This window comes from Cervus elaphus, chromosome 1, assembly GCF_910594005.1.
Source record: "Cervus elaphus chromosome 1, mCerEla1.1, whole genome shotgun sequence".
NCBI classification, from domain to species: Eukaryota; Metazoa; Chordata; class Mammalia; order Artiodactyla; family Cervidae; genus Cervus; species Cervus elaphus.
Window position 1 is genome coordinate 89,726,493 of NC_057815.1, and position 26,582 is coordinate 89,753,074.

The 26,582-nt window shown below is 46.3% G+C and overlaps 2 protein-coding genes across 12 annotated transcripts in view; one reads left to right on the forward strand and one right to left on the reverse strand.

Moving 5' to 3' along the window:
• DDB2 (damage specific DNA binding protein 2) lies at positions 1-20,116 on the forward strand. Of its 7 annotated transcripts, XM_043911035.1 has the most exons (11): positions 6-346; positions 850-906; positions 1,499-1,635; positions 2,013-2,204; positions 15,164-15,309; positions 16,592-16,691; positions 16,783-16,960; positions 17,276-17,418; positions 19,092-19,256; positions 19,396-19,441; positions 19,733-20,116. In XM_043911035.1, exons 1-11 carry the CDS (start codon positions 220-222, stop codon positions 19,780-19,782), a joined length of 1,341 nt encoding a protein of 446 aa, XP_043766970.1. In that variant the 5' UTR covers positions 6-219; the 3' UTR covers positions 19,783-20,116. The 7 variants fall into 7 exon arrangements, with proteins under 7 accessions (XP_043766963.1, XP_043766943.1, XP_043766970.1 ...); XM_043911028.1 differs by lacking the exon at positions 19,733-20,116 and having other exon boundaries at positions 1-346; positions 19,396-19,539; XM_043911060.1 differs by lacking the exon at positions 850-906 and having other exon boundaries at positions 11-346.
• The window catches only part of ACP2 (acid phosphatase 2, lysosomal), a 14,054-nt gene continuing 1,509 nt past the window's right edge, over positions 14,038-26,582 (reverse strand). For 2 of the 5 annotated variants that reach the window (XM_043911104.1, XM_043911095.1), the window contains 9 exons: positions 26,331-26,417; positions 25,292-25,471; positions 25,084-25,182; positions 24,915-25,004; positions 24,340-24,472; positions 23,450-23,532; positions 23,224-23,330; positions 22,923-23,098; positions 14,038-21,131 (listed from right to left, as the gene is read on the reverse strand). In XM_043911104.1, coding sequence (XP_043767039.1) covers positions 20,998-21,131; positions 22,923-23,098; positions 23,224-23,330; positions 23,450-23,532; positions 24,340-24,472; positions 24,915-25,004; positions 25,084-25,182; positions 25,292-25,471; positions 26,331-26,417 — 1,089 coding nt within the window. In that variant the 3' untranslated portion in view covers positions 14,038-20,997. Of the gene's footprint in view, positions 21,132-22,922; positions 23,099-23,223; positions 23,331-23,449; positions 23,533-23,655; positions 24,029-24,339; positions 24,558-24,914; positions 25,005-25,083; positions 25,183-25,291; positions 25,472-26,330; positions 26,418-26,582 lie in introns of those variants that run through there. The other 3 variants (XM_043911111.1, XM_043911121.1, XM_043911131.1) reach the window with 3 other exon arrangements.

The window sequence follows — 26,582 nt, forward strand, 5'->3', positions numbered from 1 at the left end:
TGTCCCTTTTCTCAGGGGAGCGGTGAGGCCCTCCCCCTCACACACTTCCCATCCGTCCGCGCGTGCCCCCGCCTTCTCGGTGAGCCTGTTTGGCGGGAAGTTGGCTTAGTCGGCCTACCTGTGGCTGAGCGGTTGTCCTCGTCCCCGCCTTGTTCTCCCCAGAGGCTTCTTAATTCTTCCTCGGCATAGGGCATAGTACCCCTTCGCACGGAGGACGCCATGGCTCCCAGGAAACGCCCAGAAACCCAGAAGACCCCTGAGGTGGTCGTGCGCCCCAGGAGCAAGAGGAACAGAAACCCACGGGAGCTGGAGCCCGAGGCCAAGAAGCTCTGTGTGAAGGGCCCCGGTACTGCCTGTGCCTGCTGCTTTAATTAATTCCGCGATTTGGGGTTCTCACGCAGAAGGCTGGAGTGGGGGATGGGTGCGCATGGGTTCTGAGGCTGGCCCACATTGTGGGCGCCTCAGGCTATGCATTTTGTCTGCAGGTCCTTTGACACCCTTAGAGCTTGGGCTTAACCTCCCCCAGGTGACGGGATGAGGCAGGTGACCTCCCTTACAACAGACACAACCGACTTTTCCAATTCCTTGTTTGTATCGGAATTTTTACACACTGAGACCTGCATAAGATAATCCTACCTTGCGTGGTGGTGTGTGTGCTTAATTTCGATAGTCATGATTGTTCGCTATCTGTTCTTGGTCTAACTGCGGGAACCCTCAATTTCCTTTCTTCCTTCCTTTGAAAACTCACTCTTAGGGGGTTCTTGGGGCTAAAACCTGGGTCTGTAAGGAATGTAGGGAACTCAAAGACGGGTTGTCGATGAAGTGTTTTTTTTTTTTTTTGTTCATGAGAAGAAAGAATGGGTTGTCCAGAGGCAGGATTTATAGAGAACAGGTCCTCAAATACAGGTTAGTAATCCGGAGTTGCTTTATTCCTATTCTAGGTGGATCTGCCTCCCCAAAAGTAGCCTAGTGAATTTAGCGCCATGCCAGATCCCGTGGATCCTGCTGGTTTTCAGGAGAACAGATTGGACTTGGGGCCCACAGCTGGTCACGTCTACATTATTGTAATACAGGATTTTAAAAAAACTGCTTTTCTTAGTCACTTCCACTGTGTTGTCTTAAAATCTTTTTATTGTGCTTTATATATGACTTTTAAATTGTCACTCAACCCTATCACAAGTTTTCCACCCAAAACTGAGAAGAGTTCTGCAGTTCTTGTGTGTTTCTTGGGCTCAGTTCTCAGGAACCCTGCAAGATCACAGTTTCACTTCAGAGTTACTGTTTTGGGGAATGTTTTTTGGAAGAGGTTGAATCCCTGCTCACTATTTGTTTGTTGTGCTGGGTGAGACTGAGCAGAACGTGAAAAGATCTTAGGAGGTGATAGGAGAGATTGTCTCTGCCAAAAAAAGCAATAGGGCTTTCTTTCTGGCATATTCGGCAGAAAAATCTTTCCTGCGTGAGATTGGAGCGGAAAATATGTGTCTGTTCTGCTTGGCAGGTTCTAGCAGAAGATTTGACTCAGGCTGCCTTTGGGCGGGGTTGAGTAGCCTGCGGGTCCCGCCGCTATGCAGCAGCATCGTCAGGGCCCTCCACCAGCATAAGCTGGGCACAGCTGCCTGGCCATCACTGCAGCAGGTGAGGCGTTTCCTGGCTGAAGAGTTCAGGGATTTGTATGGTGCCTTTTTAAACCATTGGATGCTCCAAAATTAGATGCTGGGTTGGTTCACCGGGTTGTCAGAGTGGTCAGATCACCCCCACCTTGGTGACTGGCCTACGGGGCTCTCGGCAAGGTAGAAGTCCTATGCTGTAGGGGTCCCACAGGAATGCACACTGACTCCTTGATTTCTGCGGTTAGATTATGTATATTGCAAATCTTTTATGCACAGAGCCAGGCAGTCAGTTTTCCTTTAGTGGGAGAACTTGGCCCCAGGCCTCATCTATGGAGGAATCAGAGATAGGCAATTTACCCTTGTGTTTTTTAATTCAACTTAATTGTTTTCTCTCTGTATTAGGGTCTCCAGCAGTCCTTTTTGAACTCTCTGGCTTCTTACCGGATATTCCAAAAGGCTGCCCCTTTTGACAGGAGGGCCACATCCCTGGCGTGGCACCCAACTCACCCCAGCACCCTGGCTGTGGGCTCCAAAGGGGGAGATATCTTGCTCTGGAACTTTGGCATAAAGGACAAACCTACCTTCATTAAAGGGGTGAGCAGTACCCTGTGCCAGACAATAGTACTGAAGAGATGTTTGCTGAAGGGATGAAAAGTCATCCAGTAACGAGATAATTGGGATCAAAAGTAACTGTGGGTATTTTCAAACAATGGTGATGGTACTCAACTCTTTATTGAATGCCTGCCCTTAAAATATTAGCAAGTATGATACACTAATCATCCTCATAAGTCACTTACAGGATCTAAGCCCCTTCTTACCTTCTTGACCTAATCTTGTGCTGTTGTCTTCCTCATTGCCTATGCTTTAGCCATACTAGATACTTCTGTTCCTGAAACTGGGTCTTTGGACTTGCTATTCCCTTTGACTGGAGTGCTCTTTCCCGTGGTTTTTCTCATGGCTGGCTCCCTCTTATCATTCTGGTCTCAGCTCAATATACTTCTTCAACAAGGCTTATTACTGACCACTGTGCTTAATCACTAATGACTCTCTACCTCATTATTATCCTCCATCACTTTCCCCCCACAATGTTTATCAATATCTGAAATGTTTTACTTATTTGTATCTTTGCCCACTGGAAAGTAAACTCCATGATTGTGGGGACCTTGTCTTTCTAACTTACCACCATATCCCCAGTACTTATAGTAGTTGCTTTGTATTTGCTGAATGAATGAGGGCCTTGAGGGATAACTGGGCAAGTCAGATGTATACCTATAAGATCACTGACTGTACAGCAATATAGATGCTAAATGCTACAGAAATGAGAGAAGGAAGAATCTCTGGGAATTAGAGTCAATAGGAAAGGTTTCATAGATGAGTGAGATGTGAGGAAGAACAATATTTAGATAAATGGAGAGAAAAGGAGGAAAGGCAGAGCGTGTTTGGGGCAAGGTTTGGCAAAGAGCTTTTTAGGGATGGTCTTAATTGTGCGAGTGTTCGCCATCAGTCACTAAGGGGTTGAGAGTGTTGCCTCCTCCACCAAAGAGAACACTCTTACCTTGCCCAGCAGGGCACTGAGATTGGAGGGCTATACTGTGAAAGGTGGCACTCTGGATTTAGAGCAGGAGCTGCAAATTCACATACCTAAGGAAGCCAGGCAGATAAAAGAGTGATGTAGGAGTGATGCAGGATGGTGGTTAGTGATAAATTGGAGATGGTTGACAGGTGAGAATCGAGGTACTGTGGTATCAGATCTGAGTTTTTCAAATGAAGTCTGAAATGTTTGGATTTTTAAAAATTGTAGTGAAACACATAAAGTTTATTATCTTAACCATTTTTTAAGTGTCCAGTTCAGTGGCATTGAGTACATTTATGTTCTTGCATAACCAGTCTCCAGAACTTTTTTGTCTTGCAGAACTGAAACTCTATAAACATTAACACACACTCCCCATTCCTCCTTCCCTCCAGACCCTGGCAACCACATTCTGGTTTCTGTCTCTGATTTTGACTGACTGTCTCATACAAGTGGAATCAGACAGTACCTGTCCTTTTTTGACAGGTTTATTTCACTTAGCATCATGTCCTCAAGGTGCATCCATGTTGCAGCATGTATCTGAATTTCCTTCCTTTTTAAGGTTAAATAATATTCCTCTGTATGTATTGTATACACCACATTTTTTTACCCATTCATCTCTTGATGGACATTTGGGTTGCTTCCACCTTTTGGCTTTTGTGAATAATGCTGCTATGAACAGGGTTGCACAAATATCTCTTCGAGTTCGTGCTTTCAGTTCTTTTGGTTCTGTACTCAGAGTGGATCACATTGTAACTCTATTGTTAATTTTTTGAGGAACCACCATATTGTTTTCCATAGAGGCTGTGCCATTTTACATTCCTACCAATAGGACACAAGGGTTTTAATTTAAAATATCCTGATTTTTAATTTGGGGAACCAAATGAAATTGAACATGCTCTGTAGCTAAACAAAACACATATGTGAACTGGATTCTTCATTAGCTCTCTGTTTTTCTACCTCTGGTTTAGAGGCCATAGCGAAACCCAGGATGAGTTCTTTTAAATCGACGCTTTGGAGAGCAGCTCATCAGAAAAGGCCAGGTTAGACAGATTTGTGAGATTAGGATTCAAGCTATGAGATTATTCAAGAAAATAAGTGCCTGGAGCCCGAAGAATGGCTTTCTGTCCAGCTGGTGAGACAGATGACCACCAGGAAGTGGAACTTTAAGTTGAAGTCAGAACCCAGAGCTCAGACAGGAAGAGCTTTGTTCACCACCGCCCCCCCCCCCACCGCCCCCTCCCCGCCCCCCCCCCTCGCCCCCAAGCAGCCAGGATGTGAGAATAGAGAAATTGAAGAAACAGCCTCAGAGTGTCCTAGGGGAAGAGCTTCCTGACTGAAAGAGGAATGATAGCTGCTTTGAACTTGTGTTAGGGTGAAGGTGCTTTTGGTTTTATCACCCTTCCTTACCATGTGCGTTTAAGTGAAGCTTCCTCACACTTGGGGAGATGGTTTGTGCCTTTAAACTGTGTGACTCGCAGGGAGACAGGTTGTAGCAGAAGAAAGGTTTGGTGGTCTGGAGAACTGTCTGTTTTTACTCCCAGAAACTGACAGCAGAAAGTTGGTTTGAGACCACTGAGGGAGGGAGCGGCAGTGCCTCCTTTTATCTTTTCTTTAGTCATCTGACCTTGGTTCTGATCTTGATCTCTTTCAGGCCCTTGGCAAAGGGACATGTGTTAAATTTTCAAAATGATTATTCTCATTGTAAAAATTACCTGTGCTCATTGTAAGAAAGTCAAGCAATACAGAAAAATATATATATATAAAGAATAAAGTAATTATTACCTGAAATCCCCATATGGGGCATCTTTATATGTGTGTAGACACTATTATACACACCTATTCTTATATTTTTATATAAATGTTCTACCCTAGAATCTGTTGTATTTTACTTATTAGATCATATTCTGGTTTAGTCATTTTGTACCAGATGATGCCCAGTTAAAAATATCTTATTTCCTTTTTTTGTAATGTCTTTGGTTTTGGTATCAGGGAAGTGGTCCCTCTACTTGAATTTTCTGGAATAATTTGTGCAGAGTTAATACTATTTTTTTCTTAAATTTTTCATAGGATTCACTAGTGAAGCCATCTGGGCCTAGAGTTTTCTTTGTTGGAAGGTTTTTTTGTTGTTGGAAGGTTTTTAAGTAATTTTCAATTGTTTAACAGCGATAAGGCAATTTAGATTATCTATTTCTTCTTGAAGGAGCATGTAGTTTGTCTTTCAAGTAATTTGTTTATTTTATCTAAGTTGTTGAATTTAGAGGCATAAAGTTGTTTATAGTATTCCCTTGGGCTCAGATGCTCAGTCGTGTCCAACTCTTTGCAGCCCAATGTACCATAGCCCACCAGACTCCTCTGTCCATGGGATTCTCCAGGCAGGAATACAGGAGTGGGTTGCCATTTCCTCCTCCAGGAGATCTTCCCAACCCAGGATCAAACCTGAGTCTCTTACGTCTCCTGCATTGGCAAACGAATTTTTTACCACTAGTGCCACCTGGGAAGCCTTGTATCTTTTTAATATCCATAAAATCTGTAGTAATGTTCTCACTCATTTCATTGGTACTGTTAATTTGTGTCTTTTTTTTTTTTTTTTTACCCTGATCAGTCTTTCTAAAAGATCATCAGTTTTGTTGATATTTTCCAGCTTTTAACTTCATTGATTTTTCTCTGTTGTTTTTCTGTTTTCTTTATTTTTTTTTCTTTTTGCCCCATTGTTATCTTTCCTGGGGGAAAATTTGCTTTTCTTTTTCTGGTTTCTTAAGATAGAAACTTGGATTTTTATTTGATTTTTTTTTTATTGTTTTCTAACACAACCGTTCAATGCTATACATTTCCCTCTATTTCTCTAACTGAATCTTACAGATTTTGTTGTATTTTTGTTTCCATTCAGTATAAGTTACTTTCCAAATTCTTTATGATTTCTTCTTTTACCTATGGATTATTCTGAAGTATCTGTTTAATTTCTAACTATTTGGGGATTGTTGTGATATCTCTGTTACTGATTTCTAGTTCAATGCTGTTACGGAACAAAGGGCATTTTCATGATTCCAGACCTTTCGTAAGTTAGCATATTGACTGTCTTTGGAGTGTTCCATATGCATTTGAAAAAAGATGTATACTCTTGTCATTTTGGGGTGAAATACTCTCTAAATGTCAATTAGGTTACATTGGTTAGTAGTGTTTGTATCCTTTTTTTTATGTTCTATATCCTTACTGATTTTATATCTCTTATCACTTATTAAGAGAGGAATATTGGAATCTCCAACTATAAAATTGTGGTTCTGTCTACTTTCCTTTAGTTTTTGCTTCAAACATTTGGAAACTCTGTTATTAGGTGTTTACACATTTAGAATTATGTCCTTTTAATGAATTGACACCTCTGTTATTGTAAGATGTCTCCTTTTATCCCTGGTAATATTTCTTGTTCTGAAATTTTGTTTCTTTGATATTAATGTAGCCATGCAGCTTTTTTATGATTAATACTTGCATTGTATATCTTTTTTCATCCTTTTATTCTTAATGGATTGGTGTATTTGTATATAAAATGTTTCTTGTATGTAGCATTTTTAGAAAAAATGCAACCTGATAATTCCCTGGTGAACCAGTGGTTAGGACTCTATGCTTTCACTGCTGAGGACTGGGGTTCAAGCCCCTGGTTGGGGAACTAGATCTGGCAAGCTTCATGGCATGGTGAAAAAGGAAAAATCCATTCTGACGGTCTCTACCTTTTAACTGAAGCATTTGTCCATTTACATTTAATATGATTAATTATAAATACGATTGGATTTAAATCTGTTATCTTCTATATTTGTGTCATTGTTTTGCTCCATTATTTTTTCTTGCCTTCTTTTTAATTGAGTACTTTCTGTGATTACATTTTATCTTCATTATTGGATTATGTTACACTTTTCTTCTTTCCCTTCTCTTTTAGTAGTTCTAGAGTTTGCAATGTACATCTTTTTTTTTTTGACAATGAGACTTGCAGGATGTTAGTTCCCTGACCCAGGGATTGAACCTGGGCCCTCAGCAGTGAAAGCATGGAGTCTTAACCATTGGACCACCAGGGACTTTCCCACAATCTACATTTTTAATGTAAGAGTGAACATTCAAATAGTATTATACAACTTTATATGTATTGTAACACTCTTACAACTATGTACTGACTTCCATTTTCTCCTTTCTCTCATTGTCCTGCATTTTACTTCTACATACTTTGTAAAACTTACAATACATTATGATTTTTGCTTTACACAGTCAATTATCTTTTTTTTTTTGTTAAATATTTACTAAGATATAGCTGATGGGTGATAAATTGCATGTTTAAAGTGTGCAACTTGATGAGTCTTGACATACATAAATATGTATACAACCATGAAACCATCACCACAATTAAAATAACATATCCATCACCCCCCCAAATTTCCTTACACCCCTTGGTAATCCTTCCCTTTCTACTCTCTGTCCTGTCACCTGAAAACCACTGATCCGCTTTCTATTCCTATTGATAAGTTTGCATTTTCAAGACATATAAATGGCTTGCATGCCAAGTTGCTTCAGTCGTGTCCAACTCTTTGTGACCTCCGTGGACTATGGCCCTCCAGGTTTCTCTGTCCATGGGATTCTGCAGTCAAGAATACTGGGGTGGGTTGCCATGCCCTCCTCCAGGAGATCCTCCCCATGTAAACGGCACTATATGATATAGACTCTTTTCTTTTCCCTGGCTTCTTTCATGCAGTATGAATATTTGAGGTTCATCCATATTTTTGCCTGTATCAATAGTTTCTAGTAGTATTCCAGTGTATTGATATACCAATTTATTTATCCATTCATCTATTGAAGGGCATTTAGACTTTTTCCAGCTTTTGACTGTTACCAATACAGCTGCTATGAAGATTTCATGTACAAGTCTTTGTGTGGATATATGTCTTCATTTTTCCCAAGTAAATACCTGGTTGTGGAATGGCTGGGTTGCAGGGTAGGTATCTTTTAAAGATGTTTTTTAAATGAGAAAAAAACTTTGATATTTACCTACATATTTGCAATTTCCAGTTTTTTAAATTCCTTTGTATGATTCAGACTTCCTTTTGATCTTCTGCTTGAAGAGATTTCTTTAACATTTCCTATAATGTAGGTTGGTTGGTGATGCATGTTTTTTCCCTTTTGTTTGTCTAAGGAATTCTTTGTTTTGTACTTCTTTTAGAAGTATTTTTGCTGGGTATAGAATTGTAGGTTTACAGGATTTTTTAATTTTTCTTTTAGTACTTTAAGGATGGCTTCTGATGTGAAGTCTGCTTTCATCCTATGTTCCTCTTCATGTGATTTTTCATTCCCTTTGTCATTTAAATATTCACAGGATCCAGGGGTCACAGCATAGACATCTTGGGTAACTGGATAACTACCCATTATCATTATTCAGTCCACTCCAGTTAGCTTGGGTCTAAAGTAGCCTGTAGTCTAGATTTTGGCCTCACCCTGAGACAGTACCCTTCTGAGGACTCTGCTTGATGTTCTTTATGTAAAGAATCTTTTCATTCTGGATAGTGAGAATGTAGACCATTCTGAGGATTTCTCCTTCTGTTAGTTTCTCATGTCTTCCTTCTCCCACCCAGCCTTATATAGTTTCCTTATACACATTTACACAATATTATTTACTCAAAGGCCCGAGGGGACCCCTCTGAAAATATCCATAATGCTCTCTCTGCACATCAGCCTCTCCGGCATTTTGCCGAACAAATTCTTGCCCTGCTGGCTTCCCCAAGTGTCCCCTGAGCCCATTGAGACCATCAGGCTGTTTGGGTCCTCCCTGCCTATGCTGCAGCCTGGATATGCTCTCCAGGCATTAAGCTGGGGCAGTCACATGGCTGCCTCATTCTTTTCCCTCTTGTGCTGCCTGTTTGGCCAGTGTGTGAAAACTTATTTCGTATATTTTTCTATTTTTTTAGTTGTGTTAAGGCAGGAGGATATATCTGGTTTCTGACACTCCATCATGGTTGGAAGTAGAAATTCATATTAATAGTTTCTCTGAGGGATTTAAATTTTTTTCCTATGCAGTCTTGTCAGCTGTAAATCATGAGAGTTTGATTTCTTCCTCTACCATTTTTACACTTCTTTTTTATTTACCGTATCCCATTGGCTGAGACTGCTAGTAACTTGTTGAATGTTTGCTCCAACAGGCATCCTTATCTTGTTCTTGATTATAGAAGGCTTTTATGTATTATCATTAAAATTTCTGTTGCTTTTTACTGTGATAAGCTATATAGAACATGAGGATTACCATTTTAACCGTTTCAAAGCATACAATTCAATGCCACTGAGTACATTTATATTGTGCAATCGTTACCACTATCCATCTCCAGGACTTTTTCATCCCAAAATAAAACTCTATACCCATTAAATAATAACTATTACCTCTTCCCCAGCCCACCAATCTGTTTTTTGTCTCTGAATTTCACAATCCCAGGTACTGCATGTAAGTGGAATTATACAATATTTGCCCTTGGGGGTCTGGCTCCTTTTCCTTAGCATAATATTTCCAAGGTTCATCCATGTTGTAGCAGGTTTCAGTACTTTATTCCTTTTTGAGGCTGAATAATATTCCATTGTATAAATTATACCAAAGTTTGTTTTGCCACTCATCTGTCATTGAACATTTGGATAGTTTCTGCCTTGTGCTATTTTGATTCAGCTGCCATGAATGTTCCTTTAGGTACAAGTCTTTGTTTGAACAACTGTTTTCAGTTCTCTGGGGTATGCACCTGGGAGCTTGTTTGTTTTTAATACCTTTTATCAGATTAAGTATGTTCCTCTTCTATTCTTAGTTTGCCAGAAGCTGTTATCATGAATGATAATTGAATTTTTTCAAATACTTTTGTGTCTGTTGAGGTCAGCATATGATTTTCCTTATCTGTGCTATTAAAAAAACTACACTGATTGTTTTTTGTTTGTTTTGGTTTATTAGTTACATTTGATTTTTTTATTTAAATGTTCTTTTTTTTCCCCCACTTTTTAACCTTTACAATTATATTTCTAGCAAGTGATACTGCTTCTTTTAAAAACTGTGGTAAAAGCACATAACCTGAATTTGTGTCATCTCAACCATTTTTAAGTGCACAGTTAACACTGTATTCCCTTTTTTTGCAACAGAGTTCTAGAATTTTTTTATCTTGTAAAACTGAGATTGTGTGCCCACTGAATAACAGCTCACCATTTCCCCTTCCTTCCAGCCCTTGGCAGCCACAGGTTTACTTTCTGTTTCTATGAGTCTGAACTACTTTAGATACGCTAAGTTTTGGTGCTTTTGCTGGGGCTATGTCAGAGAACATTCTTTTAGGAAGTACACAGTAAAGTATCTGAGTGTGATGGGACTTCATGCTGGCAATTTGTTACCAAATGGTTCCAGAAGAAAACAGTTCTTTGTGCTGTTCTTACAACTTTTCTATGAGTTTGAGATAATTTGAAAATAAACTTAAAAAAAAAAAAAAAGAATGTATTTAGTCCATTCACCACTGAAGCCGTTAAGATCTGGAATTTACTTTGCAAGAAAGTTTTTAGTTGTGACTCAGTTTCTTTAATACATATCAGACTATTCAGATTTCTCCTTTTCATCTTCTGTCAGTTTGGCAAGTTTGTACTATTTTAGGAATTTGCTTATCTCCTCTGAATTTTCAATTTTATTGGCAAAAGATTGTTTATGATGTCCTCTTATTACTTTTTAAAATGTCTAAGATGTCTTTTCCATCCAGTAATTGGTTATTTGTGCTTTCGCCTTTGTTTGGTCATTCTCAGCTGGGATTTATCATTTTAATTAATTAGTCTTTTCATGGAACCAACTTTTGGCTTTGTTGATTTTCTCCACAGTGTATTTATTTCATTCATTTCTATTTTTTCCTATTACTCTCTTTGGTTTTAGCTTCTTGTTTGTTTTACAGCTTCTTGAGATGGATGTTTGGGTCATTGATTTTCAGGCTTTTTTAACTTTTATTGTGAATAATACTCCTGTGAATATCTGCATACAAGTTTTTATATCAGCATACATACTCATTTCTCTTGACTATATATCTCTTGGGTATATCTATCTTTGGGGCCATATGGTAATTGTATGTTTAATTTTTTGAAGAATTGCCTGTGTTCCAAAGCAACTACTCCGTTTCACTTTCCCACCAGCAATGTAGGAGGGCTTCAGTTCCTCCACATCCTTGACTGACAAATAAAAATTGTGCATATTTAGTGTACATCATACTGTGGTTTTGTTTTTGCTTTATTTATTATTTTTGGCTGTGTTATGTGGGATCTTAGTTCCTGACCTGGGATGGAACCTGAGCCCCCTGCAGTGGAAGCACAGAGTCCTAACCACTAGACCACCAGAGAAGTCCCAACAGGATGTTTTAATACATGTATATATTGTGAAATGATTTCCACAATCAAGCTAATTAATTAACATCCATCATCTTACATAGTTTTGTATGTGTATGCTGAGAACACTTAATTTCTATTCCCTTAGAAAATTTCACATATACAGTATAGTTATTAACTATAGTCACCATGCTATACATTAGATCTCATGAATAGTTGAAACTCTGTGTTCTTTGACAAATATCTCACCATTCCCCTACCCCCTTTCAGCCTCTGGCAACCGCATTCTCTGCCTTTGTGAGTGACTTTTTTAGATTGCATATAAGTGAGGTCATGCAGTATTTATGTTTCTGTGTCTGATTTCGCTTAGCATAACGTCCTCCATGTTTATCCATGTTGTCAGAAATGGCAGGATTTGCTTTTTTTTTTAAGGCTGAATAGTGTTCCACTTGATATATATATATCTCACATTTTCTTTCTTTATCCATTCATTGATCAGCAGATAGTTGTTTCTATATCTTGGTAATTGTGAATAATGCTGCAATGAACACAGGACAGAACTCTGAGAAACTGATTTCATTTCCTTTTGATATATACTCAGTAGAATTAACTGGATAGTTTGGTAGCTCCCTTCTGAGTTTTTCATGGAGGAACCTCCATACTATTTTCCTTAATACCCCTACCAGTGTACATTCCCATCAACAATATACCGGAGTTCCCTTTTTCCACATCTTGGCCAGCACTTGTTATCGCTTATCTTTTTGATAATAGTCATTCTAACTAGGTGTGAGGTGATATCTCATCATAATTTTGTATTTCTGTTATGATTAGTGACATTGAGCACCTTTTCATATACCTTTTGGCCATTTGTATGTCTTTGGAGAAATGCCTATTCAATCTTTGTCCATTTTTTTAATCAGATTATTTGTTTCTTCTTTTTTTGCTATTGAGTTGTCTACGTTCCTTTTATGTTGTTACTACTAATCCCTCATCAGATATAGTTTGCACTATTTTCTTTCATTCCATAAGCTGTCTTACAACACTCATTATTGTCTTTGTTTATAGCCATCCTAGTGGATGTGAAATAGTATTTCATTGTGACTTTTATTTGCATTCCCTAGTGACTAATGATGTTGAGCATCTTTTCATGTGCCACTGGCTATTTGTACATCTTCTTTGGAGAAATGTCTGTTGAAATCCTTTGTCCTTTCTTTGGTTGCACCATGGGGCTTGTGGGATGTTAGTTCCCTGACCAGGGACTGAACCCCAACCATGGGAGTGAAAACATCAAGTCCTGAACACAGGACCACCAGGGAATTCTCTTTGTCCATTTTTTAATTAGGTCTCTTTTTAAAATGTATACTACTTAAAATTATTTTAAAGCCTGTGTCTAATAGCACCAATACCTGGATCTTCTGTGAATGTCTTTAAGCTGGTGTTTTTTCTCTTCATTGGTTATTTGCTCTTGATTTCTGATATGCTGGACAATTTTAGATTTGATGCCAAATATTGTATATGAAAATTTGCAGAGATATAATTTGAAGTTTTGAGTGCGCTCACAAAAAGAATTTTTTCTCTCTGGAAGGCAGGTCAGGTAGAATCAGATCATCTTAATCAGAGATTGAAGTGAATGTGGACTTCAGTCTTCATGAGGGATGGTGTTTCATTTGCTGTTATTTCTAGGGCTTCAGGGATCCTAACTAAAAACTGCATTTTTTTTTTCTTCTAAAACCTTTCCTCTTTGACAGGTCTGAATTCTGTTTTTGCCTCCCTTGAGATTGACAGAACTTCTGCTGAACTTCTCAGCCATACAGCTTTCTCATCTGCATAGGCCTCAGGAGCAAAATCAGCATCGAAATGTCAGACTTACCTCTCTGCTTCTCTTCTCTCTAGGAGGCTGGACTTGGAAATCCTTGGTGCCTTGATAGCTCTTTGTTGACTTCAGAAACTTTCCTTTGAGAACATATACCTTATCTACCTTTTCTAGCTTTTCTTGACAGAAGGTTGACCTGAAACCAGCTAACCCATCGTCACTGGAATTGGAAAGTCTCAAACACATTTTCTTTTTTGTATTTTGTCCAGGTTATGTAGTCCTTCTCAGTGCAAGAGCTGTCATAACTACTTAATCCACCCTTGCTAGAAGAACACGAATGCATGTTACCTTAAAATGTTTACGTAAGGGTTTATTACTAATGCTTTGACATAGGGCCAGTCCTTTTCTTGTATAAGTGTTCACTGATTCAGGTTCACCTGGTCTTACATAAACCATATCCATAACGAATACTTGACAGGGTCTAGTTTCCATTTCCCAAAAGTGGAGACATAATTTAAAATCAGTTGTGAAGCAGTCTGATGGCAGATTCTCTTAATTTTTCACTATTTCCCACCCTAATTGTAAGTATTTCTCCCATGCTTAATTCAACAACTCTTATTTTAGCAAATCTTTTTTATCTAGTTTTTCCAATGTGTTCAATGTGGATTTCATAGAAACCACAGTGGTCACTCTTTTTGCACATATTTCATCAATTTTAATTAAATTACATTTTAATGAAATGTTTTGTGTTTAAATGTTTAATAAATTACATGTTTAGTTAAGTTACATGATTACCATACAAAGTACAACTGACATATCTAGGTTTAAGAGCAAACACAATGTCTAATCCTTCATAAGCATAGAACTCAGCTAGTGGGAGCAGATTAACTTACTAGCAGCAAGGGTTTGGTGAACCATAGGCATCAGTTAGAATGTTTTATAGAGGGAATGGAAAGTACCAGTTAGTATGCTGAGTGAGTTAAGTGAATGTTGTGTAAGAGGCCTTGTAGAAGTAAGGCTGGGATAGCAACAACATACAGGAGAACTGGAGGAGGAGCCTGGAGGATATAAAGTTCTTAAAACAGTGCACTTGATATATAATAAGCACTTAATAAGGTTATGCTACCAATGTTATCATGATTATCTTCATCATCATTGTCTGGTATATCTGCAAAAAATGAGGAGCTCAGGTCTGACACCAGCCCACCTAACCCAGCCACTGTTCCAAGCTGAAGCTCTTCTGAAGAGAGCACTTGTATGATACATTATGGTACATCCACACAATAGGCTATTCAACAATAAAATGGGATGAACTATAGATTTACAGAGCAGGCTGGATGAAACTCAGGGGCATTACACTGAGTGAAATGAAAGAAGCCAGTCTCAAAGGGCTGCATACTACAAGTCATTGATACGACAGTCCATCAAAGGCAAAACTTGTATGGTGACGAAGAACTCATCCTTGGTTGCCAGGGGAGGATGTGACTACAGTTAGGAGGGCAGGAGGGATTTGGGGGCGAAGTGACACAACTGTTCTGCATCCTCATTTTGGTGGTGGTGGTTCAAATCTCTACATGCGTTAAAATTCATAAAGCTGTATACCAGAAACAACCAATTTACTCTATGTTCACTAAAAGGTATAAAACGAGAGCCTTGAGAAACAGTACTGTGGACAGCATCCCAGTGTCTAGGCATCTAAGCTGGCCTGGCCCCAAGTGTGGCCTGATGGCTCTTGTGTCCAAGCAGAGGATGTGCACCCAAGCTTTGTCCGCTTCATGGGCCACTGTCACTCACTGACTTTTTTCTTCCTTATGTTAGATTGGAGCTGGAGGGAGCATCACGGGGCTGAAGTTTAACCCTCTCAATACCAACCAGTTTTTCACCTCCTCAATGGAGGGAACAACTAGGCTGCAAGACTTTAAAGGCAACACTCTCCGAGTTTTTGCCAGCTCAGACACCTGCAAGTGAGTAGTTTCAACTCAAGAGGGGAAACGGCTTCTAGGCTCTCGGTGTAGTTGTGGCGAGAGTACCCGGACCCTGTTTCTTTTCCCCAAACCTGGCACGGGGAAGAAAGGGGTTAGCTCCCTTTCACCCTTCCCTCTCTTTAACTGCTATTCCTCTGGGCCAGGTGGGTTCCTGTGTCAGGGACGGGTTCTAGAACCTCAGCTTTTCTCAGCAAGGGAACGGTCTCAGCTCTTGTCAGTCCTTCCTGTATCCGACTAGACCTGGATTCTCACTGGACAAGTCGACATGGCATTAGTCTAGAAAACTACTTGAAGCCTGGAGCAGGAACTAAGAACTTTAAGATTCCATTCCCTGCTTTCACTGGGGTGTAACGACCTGGCCAGCTCCTTGATGGAAGCCTAAATGGATAGAATCATGTCCACGAAGCACTTTGGACTCCCCACGATCAAGTGGCTAGAGAAATTACAAAATGCTTGTCACTTTGGTTTCCAGTCAGAGATCTGACTCTGCTCCCCAAGTGAGTGAGGGTGTGGGGTTCTACCTAGCACTGGGCTGCCAGACGGGGGTAAGAAATACAGGAGCAACGGGACAGGTGACAGATGGGCTTACTCTTCCACAAGGAGCCCTCCTCCCGAAAGATGTTTACAAGGGATGCAGAAAGCAGGGTAGCAGAGATTTGAAGGGAAAATGAATCTGGGCTCTCCTGATCGGGTATGAGGATCTCTGAAGCTCCCCCTGCCCCTCCCGACTCGTCTCTTCATAGCAAGTGGTCTGAGCAACAGAAAGAGCAGGTAGTTCCGAGCTGGTGTGCTCCCCCCCCCCCACCCCCACCAAGTGCTCAGAAGGGAGCAGGAGTGCCTTTCCAGCCAGCAGTGACGAACAGTTGGGCAGCCCCTGTTTGGAGTGTCATCTCCTTTGGTCCAGAGGGTGGAGAGTGGAGAGAGAAAACAATAGCTGAGTCCTCAGGGCGCGAGGGGGCAAGCCCCGACTCGAGGACTTGCCTTACGGCTCTGGGTCTGGCTGCTTCCGGGACTCTTACCACGTGAGGATCCTGAGCCTAGAAGTAACTGGACAAGTTTCTGAGCCCCATCACCCCCATAACCCTTTGTCGGGATGGCGGACAAGTCTGAGTGCTCCTCACTGGGAGTCCATGACAAGATATTCATTCACTCAACGGATATTTATTGACTGTCTACTGTGCGTGAGACACGAGCTGCAGCAGTGAATAAATGCAACTTGCCTCTGTCCCTAAGAGTCTTACAGCACAATCTCTCCCTCCAGCGTCTGGTTTTGCAGCCTGGATATATCTGTCAAAAGCCGACTGGTGGTCACGGGAGACAATGTGGGGCACGTGATCCTGCTGAACATGGACGGCAGGGAGGTGCGTTCTCGAGAGCCCAGGCCCTCCCCTTCCCTTCCTGACCCCCAGCCTCGGTTCTGCGCCCCAGCCTGAACCGAGCTCTTGTCCGCAGCTTTGGAATCTGAGAATGCACAAAAAGAAGGTGACCCATGTGGCCCTGAACCCGTGCTGTGACTGGCTCCTGGCCACAGCCTCCGTAGATCAAACGGTGAAAATCTGGGATCTGCGCCAGGTTAGAGGGAAATCCAGCTTCCTCCACTCGCTGCCGCACAGGCATCCTGTCAACGCAGGTGTGATATACCAGATCTCGGCCTTCCTGCAGACCCCGCCGACGGGCTGCTTCAGGGCCTTTCCCGCAAAGCATAGAAGCCACTCAGCCAGACCTTAACCCCGCACAGCATCGGCCAGGCAGAGGTCCTGAGCCCTCCTGTCTCTAGCTGCCCCCTCAGCTGCTGAGCCTCTTGGGTGTTTCATGGCCCAGATCATGGCCCTGCCACCCGTCTCTAGAAAGAAGTGGGAGGGAGGTGCCCCTGCAGGAGGCCTGTGAGGGCCAGCCTAGGGCCCACCTGGGGTCCCCTGAGCTCAGGGGCTTTTCGCTTTGCCAGCTCATTTCAGTCCCGATGGAGCCCAGCTCCTGACCACTGACCAGAAGAGTGAGATCCGGGTTTACTCTGCTTGCCGGTGGGACTGCCCGCCAAGCCTGATCCCTCACCCTCACCGCCACTTCCAGCACCTGACGCCCATCAAGGTAAGTGACGGTGGGGAGGCGGCCGCCAGGGAAGCCTGCAGTCCCAGCCCTCTTCTCGCCCTGGCTGGCTCTGCACCTTTGCTCCAGCTCCGTGAGCCCGTTTTGCTGAGTTTTCTTCATGTCTCTTTGATAAGCTGATTTTCCTGAGTTCTTTCCACGCAGCCCAGATCTCCTCTCTGTGGGGCACTTTCTGAGATCCTGATCCTCTGTTCTGCCCCCAGTTTCGGTTACCTGTGTATGCAGCTGACCCACAAACTAACTTGGCTTAGTTAGCCAAGCCATTTGTGGCTTCTCTAGCCTTGGCCCCCAAGGCTCCCAGTCTTCAAGTCCTCTGTGCCCGCCGGCCCCCGCCCCAAGCAGCCTGAACTCTGCTGGTCCTCCTGCCGTCTAGAGTATATTCTTTTCTAGAACCGCAGCCCGTCTTGGGACCTCCAGAGCTCATACCTGCACTTGTGTCGTCAGCAGAGTCCAGGCAGGCAGACCCCATTCCCCCGCCCCCCCCAGGTTAGACGCCTTCAGCAAGTAACTTAAATTTGGGATCCCAGTTTCCTCATCTATAAAAAGGGAATAATAATATCTAACTGACAGAGTTGTGGTGAGAATGAACCCATGTACTTAAAGCATGTGGCAACATGCCTGGCGCCTAGTAAGTACTCAGCAAACAATAATGATTTGCTATTAGAATGGCCCCCACGTACCTCAACCCTACAGTAGGAAATGGCAGCCCTCTCCAGTATTGTTGCCTGGAGAATCCCATGGACAGAGGAGCCTGGTGGACTACAGCGTCACATAGGGTCACAAAGAGTTGGACACGACTGAGCAACTTAGCATAGCATAACGTACCTCAAATCAAATCCAAGCTCTCTGTAATAGCAGCCCTTCAGCAGTTGGTGTTCCCATTGATCCTTTCTTCCTTATCTCCCTCTCGGTATCAAATCAGTCAGCCCAGCAGTGTCCCAGGTGTCACTTGTGACTTATCTCCAAGCCGTTGCCTGCAGCACTTCTTTCTTCCTGCTAACCCTTCAGAACTTCCCTGAAAAGCTTTCTTGGGAAAATCCCATTCAGTTCTGTCATCCTAGTAACTGCTGGGTTTGTTTCAAGTGGGGTGATCTGGGGAACAGAGGGGTCCTCCCCCTTTTCAGCCACTCGCCATTTTCTACTCAACTCCCTGACAGGGAGACCCGTGGGATGAGCTCAGAACCGAGGTCCTATTTGCAATGCAGATCCCTGGGTCGGGAAAACCCCCTGGAGAAGGGAATGGCAACCCACTCCAGTATTCTTGCCTGGAGCGTCCCATGGACAGAGGAGCCTGGTGGGCTGCAGTCCATGGAGTTGCAAAGAGTAGGACACGACTGAGGGACTATACTATCACTTTCACTTGGGTCACGCTGATGTTAAAATACTCATCAGCTGGTACAATGTCAGGAAATGCAAAGAGAGAAGGCCTGAATGTGTCCTGAGGGTCACAGGGAGGCCTGCTGGGGATTTTACTTTTGCAATGGTAGATGCACATGCACTTCAAAACCATTCTTGTTGTTTCCTGTAGGTCTTACCTCCGTTGTTAAATTGCTGGCAGTTGTATTAACCATTGTTGTCGCTGGCAAAGATACTTCTTATGTCCCTCTCAATGCTGTTCTGAGTTTACTCCTGTGACCTGCCTCTCCATCTTCTAGGCAAGCTGGCATCCTCGGTACAACCTCATTGTCGTGGGCCGATACCCAGATCCTAATTTCAAAAGTTGTTCCCCCCATGAATTAAGGACGATCGATGTGTTTGATGGAAGCTCAGGAAAGATCATGTATCAGCTGTATGACCCAGAATCTTCTGGTATCATGTCGGTGAGGCCTGGGCCCTCAAATAATAAATGGGAGGAAGCAGGGATTCAACCTCGTGGATCAGAAATGACCAGTTACTCCTCACATGCCCTTCTTCTGGTATTTCCACTCCCTCCTCATGCTCATCCCCTTGTCTCTGCAGCTCAATGAATTCAATCCCATGGGGGACACGCTGGCCTCCGTGATGGGTGAGTGTACATTAGGCCAGTCAAGCCCACCCTACTCCCCAAGGTTCAGTGCGGGCTCACCCAAGCTCAGCACTGCTCCATCCACCCCCAGGATATAGTCAGTGAGGATGACAACCAGGAGACCGCGGTCTCTGGACCTAGAGCCATCCTTCTTGCTGAGTCTTGGCCATAGCAATGTCTGGCTTCTGCCCAGTTGCCTGGTGTCTCCTGACCAAGTCCTAGGTTCCCCACGCCAGCTCCAAGTTCTCAGAGGCTGGTGATGGAAGGTGCCTCTGGTCTCACTCCTCCTAGGTTATCACATTCTCGTTTGGAGCCTGGAGGATGCTGGGACTCAGAAATGAGAGATGTTAATGAAGCGGGGGCCAGGCAGGGGCTTGGAGCCCCACGAGAACAAGTTCTTTGAGAAGAGGCGGCTTCGTATTAAAGGGCCGAGGTATCCGAGTCTTCGAGTTGGAGCTGGGGCGCTGGGACCGCGATTCGGGGACTGGACACGGGCTTGGACTGAGACCAGAAACTCCAGAGTTGGCAATCTCGCCGCCCCAAGGGTCTCTGCTGTATCTAGCCTGGAGCCGAGCTTCTCTTCTTTCTCCTCTCTGACATGCAGTGGCAGAGGGTCAGGCAGTGGTTTTCAATTTGTGCTCACTATTCACATGGCCAATAAAACCATACCCAACTAAGCTTCTGAGTGGGTCTTCTAGCTCTGATCTGGTCAAAGGGCTCCTCAGCTCCCCCAAATGAAGAAAAGGCATAGAACCAGCACTGGGAGTCCCAAACCTTCATTCTCTGGAAGCTGTCTCAGTCCTATTCTGGGCCACAGTCTAGAGCTGTTCAGCTCACAACCTAGGGATCCCACTCCCACTAAGGGTGGGGACAGTGGTGTCAAGATTCTGTACCACAACTCACCGTCTCCTCTCTGCCACCCCCGACTCCCTCCCAAGCACAAACCTCCTTCCAACTGGCTCAAGGTGAGGGGTGACAAAGATGCTGAAGGCATTACATCTCACTCGAGTTAACAACGGTGGCTTCAGCTGGACAAACGTCACTGGCTGGCTCTTGGGTGACCTGGTTCCCTGGCAGCCAGTGTCTGTACCCCCAGTGTTGGGCCTTTCTTCCCGCTAAAATAAGCACTGAGAGGTGAGAGGCAAGACCGTGTCCTCAGGGCCATCTGCCAGAGACTGGGTTGGAAGACAGAGCAGGGTTTGATGGAGAGGCCAAGCAGATCAAGCACCGTCTCCTTCAGTCTTTTTCTCCTAGGTCCTGAGTGAAACTGGGGCACTTGTCTACATTTCATGTCCTCAGAAGGGAGCACGGAGGAGGCACATTCTGTTTGGAGGAAGCCAGTGTCCAACATAGTACTTGGTTAATGTCAGGCACGTGGATGCTGGGTGACAGGTGCCTCGGGCCAAGCTGAGCCTCACTTGTTCATCTAGGTGCGGATGATCAGAGGGAGGCCCAACCCAGGGTCTCCTGTCCATGGGCTGGGGAGCAGCAGCAGTCAGGAGCAAGGGCCCAGCCCACCTCCCCTAGGAGGCAGAGGGAAGGGGGCTGAGTGGTTGTCAGGCGTGGTCCTCCCCGTCTGGAACGTGGCGGTAGCCAGGAGGCTGGGCCTGCACCCGGAAGAGGACGGTGAGGAGCAGCACTATGAGGAGGAAGAGGATGGAACCGCAGACAGCCAAGGCCACGATCACCTCTGAGCGCACGCCGGGGGAGGAGAGAAAGGTCGTGTCAGTGTTCATTCAACACATGTTTGGGTGCCTGCCACATGCCAGGTGCCGTTCCTACAGTGGGGAGGTCACAGGCGCCCAAGACACAGTCTCCCTTGTAGCTTTCCCCTTCTAGAAGAGGAGACGCCGTGACAGGCAAATGGCAGAAAGGACAGGTTAGCGGCAGACGCCATCAAGAAAGCCAAAGCAAGGCAGGTCACAGGGAAGGTGTCACCGAGAAAGTGACTCCAAGGAGTCGCTGAGTGAGACGTACGAAAGATCTGAGAGGAGAGGGTCCTGAGGCCAGCGGTACTCGGGGTGGGGGGCGGGGGAGGTGGGTGGATAGGAAGCAAATGCAGAAGGTAATTAGCTTGACATGGTCTAGGAAAGAGATAGTATCACCAGAGCAGACTGAGCAAGTAGGAGACCAGGGTGGAGGCCCAGACCGAGCAGGGCCTGGAAGGCCACGGTAAAGAATGTGGATTTTATTCCAAATGACGGGAAGTCACTGGACACTTCTGAGAAGGTTCACGGTGATGTGAACCGATTCATGTTTTTAAAAAATTTAACTGTGCTGTGCTGATAGGCTGGTAGGGCCAAGAACAAAATCAGAAAGAACGTTAGAAGGCTTTTCAGTACTTCAGGCAAGAGGTGATAGTAGACCGAGCTAGGGAGCAAGAGCACGGATTTTAAAGACTGGACTGGTGGGGTATGCTGGTGGTTTGGAGGTGGGGGGGTCTGAGGAAGAGGGCACTCGGAATGGCACCTTGGGATATGCTGTGCACCCAGGTGGCTGAGGTGGCATTTACTAAGGCGGGGAGGCCTGCGGGGGTAACATTTGGCTTTAGACCTCCACTGTGAGATGCCTTAGTTGACATCCACGTAGAGACCTCAAGTCGGCAGCTGGATATGTGAACCTGCGGCTCAGAGGAGAAGCAGTCACGAGTCATAAAAAGAACTTAGCATGGAAAGGGTAACATGAAGCCATGAGGCTGGGTAAGCTCACTCGAGTAGTGGGCATCAGTGGGGAAAGAGCCAGGCTGATGAGCCCGGGGCCATCCACTGGTGAGTGGGGAGGAGAAGCCAGTAAAGCAAGCTGCTGGGGGGAGGGGGAAGGAAAACCAGAGAAACCAAGAAAGTGGTCAAAGGAGGAGTGACCGAGTCAGTAACGCAGCTGACAGGCAAGAGGAGCTGACTTAAGAACTGGCCAACTGGCTTTGGGGCGAGAGGCCACTGGTTCTCAACAACAGTGACTTCCGTGGAGTGGCAGGTGACGGAAGACTGTCCAGTGTGCGTCTGAGAAGGAGCAGCAAGGAGGTGACACCCGAGTCTAGGCAACTCTTTGAAGGATCCCATCCGAAAGGGGGGGGACGGGAGTGGCAGCTGGAGGAGGAGGAGGCGGGCCAAAGGAGTCTCTGTTAGGCTCTGCAACGGGACTGATCTGGCAGTCACCGAGCACCGGGGTCCTCGTGGAGGTGAGAAGAAACGAACCCAGGGCGTACGTGGAAAGGCGGGCCCCCAGCGGGGGCTCATGCCAGCGAGAGGGCCAGAACACCCCGTGGTGGGAGGATGAGACAGTTCTCTCCCTCCCAGCTGCGTGGCTTTTCTCAGCTGTGAGAAGGGCATCGCCTGAGGGCGAGGAGTACGTCTCAGGGTGGGAAGGGGACTGTCTGGGAACCTGCACCAGGACTGGAAGTGCGTCAGCCTCTGGAGGCCTCGGGGCATGAACCTGAAGCCGTTCTGGGCCTCGGCCGCCGCGGAGGCAGACGGCAGCTCACCTGTGTCTGCGGGCCCGCCCGCCAGCTGGCACTCCTGCAGCCAATCCTTGGGCACGACGGGCTCCGTGAGGCGGAGGAAGTCCTGCAGCGGGCAACGGTGAGGGCAGCCGGGCAGGGTCAGGGGCCAGGGGGCCCGGTTACTCTCATTCCGGAAGTACATCTCCACCGAGAAATTCCTGCGGGCGGGTAGGAGACACGAGGGGAGTGGCTCCCCAGGCCAACAGCGTACCCTCAGGCTGCCCACAGTCCCCGCCTTCCGCTGGAGCGCCCCTCCCGAGGGCAGAACGCGAGCTCCACTCACCCACTGTCCTCCTGATACAGCTCAAACATGTGGCAGGACGCATAGGGGGCCTGCTCACCGTTGTAGACGTCCAGCGCCATCTGCAGCGCCACCAGGGTGGTGTCGTGCTGTAAGGGAGGAGGGCTTCCCATCAGCACCGCGCCCCCCTGGCCAACCCCAGATGCCCAAGAGAGGAGAAACCCAGCTTCCGCGTGCCGTGAGCCCCCTGGGGGCCGTGGGAGCTCACCGCAGAGTAGACCAGCAGCTTGGGGAGCTGGGAGGCGGTTGCCATCAGCGTCAGGTTCTTCCGTATCTGAGCCAGCAGGACACCTGAGGGAGACAGTCCCCCGTGTCAGCGGCTGCGGCCTTCACCATCTTCCGACCAGAGCTACCTGAGGGCCTCTCACCCTCTGCCCGCCCTGGGTCTGATCACCAGCAGAGAGGGCACGTCAGAGCAATCCCACAGACTCAGACAGCAGCACCCCCTGCTCTCTTAAGAACTTGCAAATTTGCAGAAGGAAGCAAGATAAAACAAGATATCTCTATTTCAACACAGGTGCAGAAACCTGCCCATTTATTTAGAAAGGAGCTATGAGGCCCTGCCTGTGTTTGAAGAATTACTCCAGTTGGGAACAAATGTACACCTAAGACTGGTTCAGGGAACACAAGACGGCGGCACCAGGCCAGGGGAACTCTGTCAGGGGCAGACTCGGAAAACTTCTGAGACGTTGGAAAGGTCTGGCAGCTGGCACCCCCTTGAGCAATCAGATCAGCTTGTGGCCTGTGTATTACTCTTGGCCTTCTTTCAGAATGGCCCCTGGTGGTCCTTTGGGGGAGGTAGAGAGTTATTTGAGGGGATGGAGGGTTTCCTGATATGGGTGAAACTTAAAAATATGAATGGCAGAAGAGATACACACCAGCCTAACCGTGGTCACTCGTATAAGTGACAAACGTGCTTAGCGTCTGGGGGACTGGGGAGGCTTTGAAGACTGACGGGATAACTAGGGTTAGCTGGTCCTCAAAGAGCAGAGAACTCTTCAGGTAGCCAAGTAAGCGTGTGAGAAGCTCCCCCCTGAAGAAGGTTTCTAACGCTGTCGGGTTCTTTCAGGGGAGTGACATGCTGGTCTTGTCACTCACCCCCCTGCAGCCGGGCCTTCTCTGCAGGCTTGTAGATCCCGAAGAGGAAGCGGAAGCTGAAGTCCTTCAGCCGGCTCAGACGCTGCATGGTTTGGGGCGAGGCCCAGGGCGGCAGGGGCAGCCCGTGTGTCTGCTGTGTGCGGCAGCGGGCAGGTTAGCTCCCCAGCCCCGGCCAGAGCCTCTCCCGGGAGCAGCTCTCTTCCCCGGTGGGATGGTGCCTGTGTGTGTGTGAGGGGAGGCAAAGGAGAGGCAGAGGGTCTGGAACCGGGAGATGTGGTGGAGGGTGTCGAGGAGGAGGAGGAGGCAGCGAACAGGAAAGGAGGCTCGGGCCCCAAAAGTATGACTCAGCAGAATGGAGTCGGATACCACGAGAGCTCTGAGTGGGGAGAAGCAGGAACTGCTGACAATCAACAAACTATTTCCCACTCTGAGGTTTTCTCACCCATGAGGGAAATTCTTCTGTTTCACAAGAAGCGGCTTGCCTGGACCTCCCCAGCGGGCATGGCGTCCAGTGTTTTACTTGGCCTGGGCACCTGGGCCTGCCGAGGTGTGAGAGAAAACCTGAGCCAGCTTACCTCGCAGAAGAGCGTGTCGTAGACATTCCAGATGGTCTCCAGTGTCAGGTCCGTGAGCCCTGTCTCATTGGCCACCATATCCAGGAATTGCTACGAAACACGGATCAGGGGGTTAGTCCTGCCCGGGGCTGAAGGTCGGGGTGGTGCCCTCCACCTCAGCCCCACTCACTGCATTCTGAACACTCTTGTTCTGATACTCCGGTGTCCGCCGGGTCTCGTTCTGCAGCTGTTCAAAGCGGGGGCACGGGCCCAACGGGAACTTCAGCAGCTGCAGGCCGGGGCGGGTAAGCAGAGGCAGAGAAGGAGTCGGGGATCAGCAGGCCAACGGCCAGAGTCGTCCCTGCCATCGCCTCGAGGGAAGGGCGGGCCAGGCTTACCCTGTCCTCGGCGATGGGCACAGTGTGGACAGGGATAGGCTGCCAAGAGATGTTTGGGTTAAAGCGCTGCATCCCGTCGGGCGGGAAGAGTCCAGCCAGGTTGGCCTCCGCACTCATGAGCGTCCGGTCAAAGTCTGTGCTTCGCACATAAACCTGCAGAGGTGGCAACACCAGTCCCACCTGTGGAAGTCGGGGGTGCAGGCAGCTCTGGCCTTGCAGTGGGGCCCCAGTTGTTGCTGTTCACCCAGCAAACTGTAAATCCACCAGGCGTCTGGCCCTCTCTCCTTCTCTGGCCTTGCCCACCCCTCTTCCAGCCAAGACTGGTGGGGTTGCTGTCCCCCGCATCTGCGAAGAATTCCTGCGGGAACGGCTCTAGGTCAAATGCCCCTCCCAATCCAAAGTGCTTACTCAACAAGGCCCTCGGGTCTGCCTGCCAGCCTGCCTGGTTTATTACACCTGTCTCCCTTATCGAGGCCCGGGTCCTTGGGGGCAGAAACTGTCTTTAATCACACACACACACACACAATGCCCGCGCCCCCCCCCCGCCACGCCCCTTAATAACTGGTTTAGAGAGCAGGAGAGGAAATGAGATGAGAAACAGAGATAACTGCTTGTGAAAAGGGAGGAAGAAGTGAGAAAGGGCAGAGCAGGATAGGGCTGGCCCTCAAGGAAATAGTAACAACACGAGAGACAAAGATTGGATCTGGCTGATGCACTGTTACACACAGTGCCAGCACAGTGCCTGGCCGGTAACAGTACTTGGATGGAAAGCCTGAGTTACTTCCCAGAGTCAGAAACTACTCTGCGAGGCCCTTAAGTCTGGGCTTAGATGCTTGAACAGTTTTGCTTCTTCCCAAGCCAAGCAGGGGCAACTCAGCCTCTACAGTTTTGCTCCAGACAGCCCGTGGACGTCTTGTCCTGCAGCTGTAACCTGAGATGCATGGAGGGGAGGCCACAGCGCCCAGGTCACCGGTAATCTCCCTGAGGGCAGAGCGTGAGAACAGCCAATCCCCTCTTGCTCCCGAGCTCCCAGCCTTACCTCTTGCCGGTGGTAAGAGGCGTTGAGGAAGCCATGGTAGCGCTGTCGTAGAGCCTGGCCCAGCTCCCAGTGCTGGAGCATCCCCTCCTGTGGGCAAACCCAAGGGTTAAGATGCCCAGGGGGAGGGAGGGGATGGCTCGGGAGAACAATAGGGCTTAGCTGTGGCTGCTTTCCACCTTGTGGTTGGAAGTAGGAGTGGGTTAATCTGATCCCACAAGTCATTTATTAAGGGGTTGATTGTGCATGCATTGT